General features: G+C 40.0%; 1 protein-coding gene across 18 annotated transcripts in view; it reads left to right on the top strand.

Moving 5' to 3' along the window:
* sox6 (SRY-box transcription factor 6) overlaps positions 1 to 12,627 on the top strand; it is a 641,917-nt gene that overhangs the window by 438,550 nt on the left and 190,740 nt on the right. For all 18 annotated transcript variants that reach the window (XM_072592368.1, XM_072592380.1, XM_072592378.1 and 15 more), the window contains one exon: positions 3,878 to 4,050. In XM_072592368.1, coding sequence (XP_072448469.1) covers positions 3,878 to 4,050 — 173 coding nt within the window. The remainder of the gene's footprint in view (positions 1 to 3,877; positions 4,051 to 12,627) is intronic.

The raw sequence follows: 12,627 nt of genomic DNA, 5'->3' as shown, positions 1-12,627 counted from the left end.
TCCACACTTGTGACCTCATGAGATCAGTTTTAATGCTTTAAACCAATATTTTTCAAAGTTTCAAACTGAATAGAATGAAGCTGACCCTGTTTTCTGATGCCCACCAATTTAGCAAAAAGCCGAGTGCTTCCACTGACAGGGATGTAAATGTCATTGAAAGGGGTCAAGTTTGTGTAAACCTTGTGCCACAAGTGGCACTGTATCTAGTGGTACACTTAGAAACCAGCCCTAGATGCTGGACAGTGATTTTCATGGCATTGTGAAGCATTATGCTATATGTTATTCATGTAATATCTTTACCTAAATTAAATGTTAAATAAGGAATTAAAGTCCTTTTCCAGTTTGCAATAATTTGATTCGCTAAAACTATTGGAATTATCGACTAATTTGAAGCGAGGAATTCCAGTTTCTTGTGTTACATGATTTGGCTTTAATCAGCAGATTAATACGAACAAGTACAACTCACATCTGTGTAGCATTTTTAATGTAGAAGAGCATCCAGTTTGATTTACAGATACACAAAGGACAAATATAGAAGGTGACACAACATAGGTTTTAGAATTGGTGATCAAAATCGTTGATATAGAGGTAGTTTTCAAAGAGGTCTTTAAAAGGAGGAAAGAGAGGTATTCTGGAACATGGTGGCTGATGGCTGAAAGCACAGCCATCAGTAGTAGAATGAAAGGATGGATGTATGAACAAGAGGCTGGACTCAGGGGAATAGAGTGCTTATGGGATAAACTTAATGAAGAGTGGTCTAAGGACTGAATGGTTCACATTGCTTAATGGGATTGCTGGCACCCCTGAAGGTGTAGAATGAGGAATTGCAATCAACAAATGAGTCTCTTGTTCTAGGTTAAGATACATAGAGAAGAAATGGTGGAGACATGGTTGAAGAGGCAGGGAAATATCCAACAAGGAAATGATCAACATTAAAAAGGGAAGAGGTAATCAGAGGTCAACAAAAGGGGATAGCTGACTGCATATTAGTCAGGTTAGTTCCAGGTTAATGCATTCAGCTGAAAACTAGCTGTGTGAATTTTATGCAGATAGCACATTTTGTGTACAGTATCCATTTTCTTATGTGAAGTACAATATTTATGTGACTAAACAGATCTCTTGTCTTGAATATGTGTACTACCTCTTCTATTCAAGTTGGCACATTCATCTAATGCAGGTGAAACAGTTCAGTGACTGGCAGATTGATGTCCAGGGCAAGTATTTACATTGTTTCTGGACCTTTAATCCAGATGACAATCTTCTGTGTACCATAAATTTAAAGTTAGAAAAATATTTACAGTATAACTGCATGGTATATTCAGGATTTTTCATTTTGAATTGCCAGCATTCTTGAAGCCATTGATTAAATTTTGCTCTTTTTTACTTTATTATGTATTAGCATTATTAGTGGCGGCAGCAATCACTCACTCCAGATTATGACTGTTAACCTATGAAATACCATTCCACTTGCCAAGGATTCTGTGGGTCCTTGTGTGGCTAATGAGCCAATCATGGAGCCAGATCTCTGATCACACACTTGGCAGGTGACTCTGGGAAGTGGAATTGGTCTTTGGCCTTGATCATTGGTATTTCTTTTCCCAGTTATTTTTCTGTACTTCCTTTTGCTCATGGGAGTTCTCAAAGAATTGTGTCCCTTCATTCAAGAGTTTCCTCCAAGTCAATTTCTTCTCAATGAGGGTCACTCAAGCATTGACGTCTACTTTGTATTTATTGAGGGATGCCTTCACAGAGTCTTTAAAACACTTCCTTTGATCTCCTCTCATTCGAGGGTCGTCCTTGAGCTGGTGAAGTTGATTAGCTTTGGTAGTCAGAACTCAGGAATCCTAAGCATGTGCTCATTCAGTGGAGTGGGTTTTAGGTGGCCATGCCTTTGTTGCAGGTGCTATTGGCTCCTTTCAGGGCACTGATGTTGGTATACCTATGCTCCTGGCTTCTGTGGAGAATCCATCTCAAACAGATAACATTCCTCAAGGGTCTTGAGACGATGCCTATATGTCATCCAAGTTTCAGAACCATACAGAAGAGTCAGAAGGATGACTGTCTTATACACAATGATTTTGATATCAGCTCATTTGTGACAACAGCATATGGAATCTATCAATAAGTTGAATGATGTTACTGGACTCTGTTGATTAAACTGCCTCCATAGAAGCGGTAGCTCTGTTTTGATATAAAATTAGTTGCTGTGTTGTTGATGTATAAAATTGTCTCAAATTTTGAATCAATAGTTATTTACTTCAGGTTCATTTGAATAAATTCCTTTATAATTGCGGCATGGTAAATCAGTATTTCACTGTATGTAAGAGAGAAGTGTAGTGAACTGCACGTGTGGCAACCTTCAAAGTTCAAGAACTGAATACCCTGCAGTGTTAACAAAATTACCAGGAATATCCAAGCTGTAGACCCTGAGTATTAATAATATGCTCTTCATAACTTAGGCTACTTAATTCTATTTGTGTTTATATTTCTTATTTTCCATTTTGGCTTGTTTGAATTTTACAGGGTAGAAGGTTTGGAAAGGACTATTTTAGCACAATTGCCTCATTGGTCAGTAAATTAAAATGTCATAATCTGTTAACAACTTGAGATTGGAACCTGGATTTAAATCTTGTATGTGTTCCGGAAACTCCAACATAGCGACAGAGCTGTCTCTCATTTATTGAATGGATTGAACCCACCCCATTCCAATATGATTGGGCATTTGGGTGAAGCTTAATGATTTGATATTGTAATAGATTCAACTTACAATTTAATTGGATCTGAATTGTAAGAATGCTGCATGTATGATTGTGCCTAATGCACATCTCTCACATTGGGACTGAATGGATGGATAGGTGCAAACAAAAGCACTTTACGAACAGCTACACTTCAATTATTTAAGAGCTGTATGTCACTCAGGAGATGCAATTTGTCTGTTTTTAGTCTAGAGCTTTGCCCTGTAATTTTAAATGTTGCAGAGGGAGATATATGAGCACTTGTCATCCTAATTCATTCACCTCCATACTAGCCTGTTTTGTTATCTGGATGCCATGGTGTGAAAGAGCCAGTGTTGGACTGGGGTGGACAAAGTTAAAAATCACACAACACCAGGTTATCGTCCAACAGATTTATTTGGAATCACTAGATTTCGGAGTGCTGTTCCTTGATCAAATAGCTGATGAAGGAACAGTGCTCCAAAAGCTAGTGCTTCCAAATAAATCTGTTGAACTATAACCTGGTGTTGTGTGAGTTTTAACTGTTAACTGGAAGGATTGCTGAGGGGTCCAGTCCAGGTCAAACATGTGAAAGCTAAACAAGCATTACTGGCAGAGAAGCTCACTTAATGGCTACGTGTTCTGAAAAATTGTGGACAGGTTATCCCAATTTTCTGCGCATTAACTTTTAATAATGATTGTGACCAGTGCTTTGAGCATTTACAATTAGCTGGCCCCTCATCAGCACAACAATTGCAAAGGTCAGCTATGGTGTTTGACAGTCCTCCTTTTGCTATATCATGGTTGGAGATCATGAAATCCCCACAGAGTGAAAGCAGGCCATTCGGCCCATCGAGTCAGCACCAACCCTCCTCAGAGCATCCTACCCATACCACCCACCCCACTCTGTCTCATCTATTTCATTATTAAGAAAGTTCAAACTCATGGGATTTAGAAACCTCATAAGCTGGCTTGCCCTAATGGGTGCATCAAGTTTGGCACTAACTTTGAGTCCGAGATCAGCCATAATCTAATGAAATTGCAGACAGGGTTAAGGGGCTGAATGACCTATTCATTGATTCTATGCCCAATCTGTTACTATATATTTCAAAGTTCTGCCTTCCACTCTTGTGTTGACTCTGAATGCCATTTTTCTTCTTCAGGTACACCCGAAAGTCTTGCCGAAAAGGAACGCCAGCTGTCTGCCATGATCAATCAGTTAATTAGTTTACGGGAGCAGCTCTTGGCAGCACATGATGAGCAGAAGAAGTTAGCGGCATCACAAATTGAAAAACAGAGACAGCAGATGGAGCTTGCCCGCCAACAGCAGGAACAGGTAGGTTTGAGGGATGAGCATTAACTCTACTATATTTTTTCCAAGCCTAGTCATTTCGACAACCATGTGGGAAAACAAATTATGGATATTTCAATGAAAAATCAGAAATTTCATAAGCATGTTTCTTTGTCTTTATCCCAACCACCTCATCTCAGACAGTCAGGTAATGTGCTGAGCTCATCTACAACATATAAAAGAAGCACAACAAATAACTCACGCTTCCTCTCTGGGGCAAACACCACATTTCTGCATGGCACTCCGCTCAAGTGATCGAGCTGAAATCAGGGGCTTACTCCCATTAATTTTGTGGAGTTCTGCCTTTAAGTTGTTCAGTCTGTCTCAGCTTAGGCACAAAAACATGAAATGTGAATTAGCTATTTAAGATCATTATACTAATTCTTTCCAGAGAGCATGCTGAATATTCCCTATCATAGGCTTCTGAATCAAGACTCTCTGAGTCCAAAAGATAATCAAAATTCCTACATTTTCATTACTAGTCTCCAGTGGTCAACCTCAGTATATTGGTTCACCATAGGTATAATTTACTCCTCACTGACTCTCATCACACAGAAACAGTTGTTTTAATAGTCTTATTTAGCAGGACTATTGAACTGTTTTGTCTCTGTCATTTTGTCATATTCTGTAGAGCCCTTTGATATACAGTGCAAAAGACAAAACCACTATCACTTCTAAATTAAAAATAATTTTGTATAATTAAATTCACAGAAAAGTTCTATCTATAGGCTGTTAAGAGATAGATTTATCATTTTCTAGCAGTTAGGGAGTAGTACCAGTAACAGGTCTGCCTTAACTACGAGGTCTGCAATATTGAGATAGGAAACTCAGTAGACTGAGAAATATGAGCACAAGTTATGGAAAACCAATTTTGGGCAACAGTGTAAACTGAGCAATATTGAATTAGTTATTTATGTATGATGTCAATGTGCTCTCCTTTTTTGTGTGTACAGCATTTTGATGCACAGTACCTATAAATATTTCTGAAAAAACGGGTGAGTGGTCTGTGTGTTGCTTACTTGTAGCTACACATGCATACACCTTTAAGAAAACATAGTGCAGGCTGGCTTTTCCTTTACTTTGAAGTCAAGATTAGACCATAGTGCAACTTGGGCAACCAATTTGATATCACCTAAAGTTAAAATAACCCAATTGAAACTGTTTCAGAGGATGTCAAGAGTGTGGTGCTGGAAAAGCAGTCTGATTGGTTGTGCTTTTCTAGCGCCACACTCTCGACTTTGATCTCCAGCATCTGCAGTCCTCGCTTTCTCCTGTTTCAGAGGCTACATAACTAGAGATTACTTGCTATAGCTAGAACAATCCATGTCCACAACTATTCTAATCCACAACTATTCTAATTATCATCAATCTTATTCCCAATCTGCTGCTTTTGAGTGTGATATTTGTTTAAACCTCTTGTGAAAATCATACCTATTCTTTTGCATGAAGCAATATGATAGATTTTACAAATTCATGCTCTCAATGTGGAGCTTAATGCTCTCAGAGTGCATATTCCAAACATCGAGGGGGATGAGGATGACAAATTTTGGGAGGCCAATTACATTGACAAACTTGTCAATTTATTAATGATATTGGATGGAAAACTCCTGCAGATTCAGAGATCTTCCCACCTGAATTCCCAACACATGCCCCCTCTGCATAAATCTCGATATGTCAGGATGACAGCTTTATAAAGTTCTACATAATAGCTACCTATGTACATTTTTTTGATTAACTCAGTACAATGGATGGCTAGAGTCATAGTCATAGTGATATACAGCTCAGAAACAGACCTTTCGGTCCAATTTGTCCATGCTGACCAGATATCCTAAATTAACCTAGTCCCATTTGTCAGCATTTGGCCCATATCTAGGTTCCTTTTAAATATTGTAATTGTACCAGCCTCCTCTGGCAGTTTGTTCCATAGACACACCACTCTTTGTGTGAATAAGTTACCCCTTAGGTCCCTTTTAAGTATTGCCCACTCACCTTAAACCTACCTTCTAGTTTTGGACTCCCCTACTCTTGGGAAAAGACCTTGACTATTTACCCTATTCATGCCCCTCATGATTTTATAAACCTCTATAAGGTCACCCCTCAGCCTCTGATGCTTCAGGGAAAGCAGCCCCAGTCTTTTCAGCCTCTCCCTGTAGCTCAATTCCTCCAACTCTGGCAACATCCTTGTAAATCTTTTTTGAACTCTTGCAAGTTTCACAACATCTTTCCGAGAGAGGGAGACGAGAACTGAATACAGTATTCCAAAAGTGTCCTGTAAATGTAATTGGCCTCCCAAAATTTGTCTTCCTCATCCCCCTCGATGTCCTGTACAGATGCAACTTGATCTCCCAACTCCTATACTCAATTTACTCCCATGACTGATATGTTTCTCAGCCCCGTTTGCCCACTTTCCTCATCCTGCCCATAACACTTGATCCCCTTACTAATCAAGAACATACAGAAGGCTGTAAGGGCCAAGAGCCATGTGAAGCTGGCCCATTTGCACCAGCTCTTCAAACATTCATTGTTACCTGTAGCCAAAATCTCCTGCCTTTGCCCCCTGTCCTTATCTCTCTCTCTGTCTCTCTCGTGTGCACGTGTACACACACACACACACACACACACACATTTTATTTAAATAACCACTTTGAATGCCTCAATTGAACTTGCACCCCTCCATTCCCATTCCCCATCTCCAGGCTGTATATTCCCACACCCTCATCTGCCTCTTTCTATTTTAAGGGACAGTTCTGTCAATGGTATGTGCCCTGAGGGAAGGAGGAACAATTCTCTGGTTTTCTTATCCCCAGTTTAGTGCTCTCATACATTTTGTTGCTGATGTTTATTAGTTTGTTCAACTTATTTGGGTTAATTCAGTATGTTGTTGATGTAAGTAACTGCACGTTGATAATGACCAATTACTCCGATGGTGGGAATTAGGAGAATGTTATTTTATGCTCTTCAGCAATCACATTGGAATCTTGATAGTACACTAAATGTAAGGCATTAACCATATTTGCCGATATTAATTCCCTTGCTTTTCCACAGCAGGCCAGGTATATTGGTAAACACTTAAAGGTAGAGCTTAGTCTTTTGCTCTCTCACAGGATCATTACTTCTTGATATCTGTAATTTAATCCAGAAATGTGGTTCTTTACATTCTTATTATCAATCAAGCATCACTAGAATATCTGAGGAGACAGTGAGGTATTTAAAAGATGGTAGGAGGATGTGGTGACAGGGCCATGTATTTATGTTCTTGCTTTCTAGCATCTTTCTATTCATGTCTTCAATTCTTATTAATTATATTCATTATATATATTTAATTAATTAATTAACATTTCGCACATTTTCTCTTGTCATTTGAGATTCAAGATGTTCTGAATCTGTTGAAAGAAATGTCAAATTTATTTTATTTAACATGAATTATAAGGTGAGTAATTGCACTGACTTCCCCATCAGGACAGCCTTTGTTCCCATGTGTGCAACACACTCTGCAGTGTGGCCTGCAGTCTCAATGTACTTCCTGGGAACAGTTAAATTGGGAAATTATTTCCCAATTCTCTTTTGCATTCCATTAAAAAGTGCCCTTATCAGTAGACTAAGTAGCAAGATCTTCAATGTCTTCAAATGATTTTGTGCATGTCTTTCCTTTTGTAATTTTCTTTTTCTCTTCCCAGTATTTTCTTCTGCCTGAGTTATTATTCCATCATAGTGCAGCATGGTGGGTCAGTAGTTAGCATTGCTGCCTCACAGCACCAGAGCCCCAGGTTCGATTCTGGCCTCGGGCGACTGTGTGGAGTTTACACATTCTCCCTGTGTTTGCTCCGGGTGCTCCAGTTTCCTCCCACAGTCCAAAGATGTGCACATCAGTTGAATTGGCCATGCTAAATTGCCCGTAGTGTTAGTTGCATTAGTCAGAGGGCAATGGGTCAGTGTGGACTTGTTGGGCCGAAGGGCTTGTTTCCACACCACAGGGAATCTAGTCTAATCTAATCTTTGTATTTCCCCTGTACAGAAAAAAAAGGTTGGCATGGTGGCTCAGTGGTTAGCACTTCTGCCTCACAACACTGGGGACCCAGGTTTGAATCCAGCCTCAGACAACACACTCTGTGCAGAGTTTGCACATTCTCCCCATGTCTGCATGGGTTTCCATTGGGTGCTCTGGTTTCCTCCACAGTCCAAAGATGTACATGTTAGTTGGATTGGCTATGCTTATAAAAATAAATTGTCCCATATTGTCCAAAGATGAGCAGGTTAGGTGAATTGGCCATGGTAGATGTGGGGTTACAGGGATAAGGTGGGTTTGGTGGGATGCTTTTTGGATAATCAGAGCAGACTCGATGGCCGAATGGCCTCTTTCTGCATTGTAGGGGTTTTATTTTTCACTTTATCCTTTGTCTTTTTTTCCTCCTCCTATTTTTATCTATATTTGTTTTCCTTCCTTAGATGTTTGTTTTTCCTACTTTTACGTTTTATCCGACTTTCTGTTTTGTTCTCCAGTTGGAAGTTAAAGTCTGGAGTTTGGTGACATGTACAGTAGTTGATTTTAGAGCAGAATTTAAATTGGTCATGGATTCAAGTTAACTGTCTAGAATTCTGGCAGGTGTCCTTGGAGAGGGAGCATGTGGTACCCAGCAATGCTCTCGATGCATTCAGAGAGGTATGGGCATTGCAATGGGTAGAGTGCTTTATCTTCCCTTCTGTCCCCATTTTTATTAAGCCCCTTCCCCCTCTCCCTACATTTTTCTCACCTTTGCACTGCACTTAACAGGTTTATCATGAAAATTATTCAGTTGGAAGCGCTGATGATTTACAAGTCATGATTAACAGATGAAAAAGAATACCACAGGTGATTTGGTGATGGGGGAAAACATCTTAAGTTGTGTATAAGAGCATTTACAGATACAAGAGAAAGAAAGACAAATGAACTCTGTTTGAGGATTTGGTGGCGTAGTGCTAACTTCACTGGATTAGTAATCCTGAACTGCAGGTTAATGTTCTGAGGATGTGGGTTTGAATCCCACCAAGGCAGGTGGTGACATTTGAATTCAGCTTAAAAGTCTGGAATAAATGTCTAGGCCAATGGCAACCACAGCTGATTGTCAAAACATTTGTTCCGGAAGAAAATCTGCTGTCTTAGCCTTGGCTGGTCCACATATGACTCCAGACCCACAGGAATGTGGCTGACTCTTAACTACCCTCTGGGCTATTATGAATGAGCAATAAATTCTGACATAGTCAATAATGCCTGCATCATGTGAATGACAAAAGAAAGAACTCTATTCAAAAATAGCAACACAAAGAAATGCAGATGCTGCAAATCTGAAACAAGAAAAGATTTAGCTGAAGAATCTCCACAGGTCTGGCAGCATCAGTGGAGATAAAATAGAGTCAACCTTTCAAGTCCAGTGACCCTTCTTCAAAATTCTGTTCAAACTTTCTTTTCTCAGCACAAGGCCAACTGCAGTGTTTTAAAAAATACCTCCTTCATATTGTGGGACTCAATCATGGGACCTTCCTGGTTTATGTGACTCAACTATTGGCTGGATAAGTTTGTTGAGTCATTGGGAAGATCCTTCTGGTATTTTAAGTGCTGCTGTAAGACATGCTTATTATCCCAAACCAAATGTTTTAGATCTTGTGTCCAGTATAGAGAGGAAATGATAACTACGGGAAATGGAAATGTAGGCTTGACACTGTTGTCGGCTTCTGTTTTCAGAGTATTTGATTTTCTTCAGACTGGGAGTTCTTGACAGGTGCTGTCAAGCTTCTCAGCCAATTTCACTGCTTCTGCCAGTCACCAGTTGTCATTACAGTCCTGTGGTGATGTTAGTTACAGTATATCTTCCTCTCTGTGAAATTGCCCTCAGGGGGCCAGTCTTTGCTAAATGCAGAGGTGAGAATGAACAGCTTCTGGAGGATGTAAGGGAACATGTTAAGAGTCAGGGAAGCACAGGGAATAAAAAATGGAAAAGTAAGACATCCTTTGCATTGTGCTTTTTACAACCTCATGATGTCTTGAAATATTTTGCAGCTTCTGAAGTACTTTTGGAATATAATCACTGCTGTAACATTGGAAATGCCACAGCTAATCTGCACACAGTGGAGTCACACAAACAGCCAAAGCCAGACACTGTGTATTAGTATTGCTGGTTGAAGATTGGTGCTTCAGGTGTCATGAAGAATTCCCTTGTTTTTCATCCAACAGTTCCATGACATCTTTTCTGTCCCCCTGAGAGGGTTGCAGTTTAACAATGATATTTGTATATTGGATCCTTAGACAGCACAGCATCCTGCACTGAAATATAGTCCTACAACCTCTCTGGAATGTGACACCCCAACAAACCTTTCATTCAGAACCAGGAGTGCTACTTCGGGCACGTGGCTGACATCACCTTGGAGATTAGATTTTGTGGAAGCACTGGGCAAACCTGCTGGCTGGAAAATTGGCAAGACATCTGGTATTATCTCCTTTGGGAAGGTTGGAACCACTTAAGTGCTCACCAGGAGATTAAAGACAGTATTAAAGACCCCAAAGGTGGAAAAATCACCTCGCAAGAGCTACTGGCCTTTTTTGAGAAGCAGTGCCACTCTGAAGGCTACAGGTGCTGCTCGTATACCTACCAGAGGCACAGCCCTGACCATGCTAAGTAATGGTGGGGAGATGTTTTACAGGACTGGGGTTGCTGGGATAGGGGTGTTGGTGTGTGGCAGCGAGGGCAGTGGGATAGTTCTCAGGAGTACCACTGAGAAGGGATAACCCTGGGAGATCACATGGAAGCTGAACAGTTTTTACCCATCATCTAGGCGAAGTGTTAACAGACCTGACTGCCTCTAGTTTAATACTAGCAATGGCAATTGTGAGGCTTCCACTGCCCACTTAAGGTCTGTGGCACAGGGCAGCAAGACTGAGCACACACTTTCCAATTTAATTGCACTTCTTTCTCTGAACATGACATGTGAGAAGTCATAAATTCTATGTTACCTTTCTGAACTGGTATAGGAGGATGGATCTGGCAGTCTGAGGAGGTGAATGGATTTGGAGAGTGAGAAAGAGTTGTGTTGAATTGATAGCATTGAATGACTGGTCAAAGAAAAGGTATCAATGCTCACAAGTCTGACTGATTGGCACTAAGCTTATTTAAAGAGGCAGTGCAGACACAATGGAACACATGACATTCCTCTGTGCTGTAAGACTTCTGTGATTCTGTTTGGCCTGAAAACCCCAAGAGACTAAGAGAAAAATGTGAAGAACGTCTAGAAACATTTCAGAAAAAGTTCTGAAATTGGGAAGCTAAAGGTAAAACCTGGATTGAAGTGCTTCAGGAAAAGGGGAAGAAGATGGGTCTGAAACATATAGAGAAGGTGAGTGAGGAATGGGGGAGTTAGTGGTAGTAGGAATCAAAAGCTTGAAGATAAAGCTAGGAAGAGTTTCAAGGATGATATGTTGTAGAGGGGATAATGGTGGGGCTGTGGACACAGTAATAACTTGCAGAATTGATTCAAGGTTCTCATGAAATGTCATGACATCAAAAGATATGAGGATGGAGGAGATTTGAACAACAAATACCAAAAAGGATATTACAATTTAGTCCGAGATGGTGTATGTATAAAACATTATGACTTGCTGTCTGCTCTGGCTCTGTGGTAGCACTTGCCTGAGTCAGAAGGTTGTAAACTTAGTTGAGTAAAATTGAGTAAAAATTTCCAGATTGCACTACTAGGGGAATGCTACACCACTGGCTGTTCCATCTTCAGGTAATTCAATAAAACAAGATGCCTTTTGCCTATCACTGATCGCATTGTTTCCTTACAGAGTTGATGAAGTGTTATTCTGAGTCTCCTGACCAATAGATATTACTCAATTAAAATCATGCAAACATTATCTGCTTATTAACACATTGCTGTTTGTGGAAGCTTGCTGTGCACAAATTGGCTATTCTCTGCATTTCAATTGTGACTACATTTGAAAAAGTACTTCATTGGCTGTATAGTACTTCGAGATGTCCTGAGTTTGTGATAGTCAGTATATAAAGGTGAGTTTTTCAGGCCTTTTCTTTTGGGGCAGATGAACATTGAGTAATACTGTGCTCCATATCTTCCTACCTCATAACACATATCCACTCAGGAATATAATTTTTCTTCACTTCATTTTATTTTTTTACTGGACAGAGCAGCTGCTATGAGTTCTGGTCACTGTGACATTCCAGCTTTTAGGGGTAGTGCAGAGGAGAGCAGTGAGATCACTTTGAGGAAATGTAATATGACACAGTTTGAGACTCCTTGCACTCAGAAGAGGTATCTCAGATGGGAATTGTAGCAGTATAAAAAACCTTACAGCACAAGGGAAGTGATGCTCCATCAATTACTTCTGATAGGTAAGGCAATAGGATGAGAGAGCATAGAAATTGAACATTTTGGAAGGAAAGTTTTGGATTCGTGCAAAATAGTAATTCTTTACACAAGAGTAATCAATTATGGTAATAGTGGCCAGGAAATGTGTTTGAGACTAGGACAACTTGACTTGCTAAAGAAACAGCTTGAAATGTGAAAATGGTAGGA

This window comes from Chiloscyllium punctatum, chromosome 22 (assembly GCF_047496795.1).
Source record: "Chiloscyllium punctatum isolate Juve2018m chromosome 22, sChiPun1.3, whole genome shotgun sequence".
In the NCBI taxonomy this organism is placed as follows: Eukaryota; Metazoa; Chordata; class Chondrichthyes; order Orectolobiformes; family Hemiscylliidae; genus Chiloscyllium; species Chiloscyllium punctatum.
Note: the sequence above shows the minus strand (reverse complement) of the source record. Positions and strands in the feature narration are given on the sequence as shown.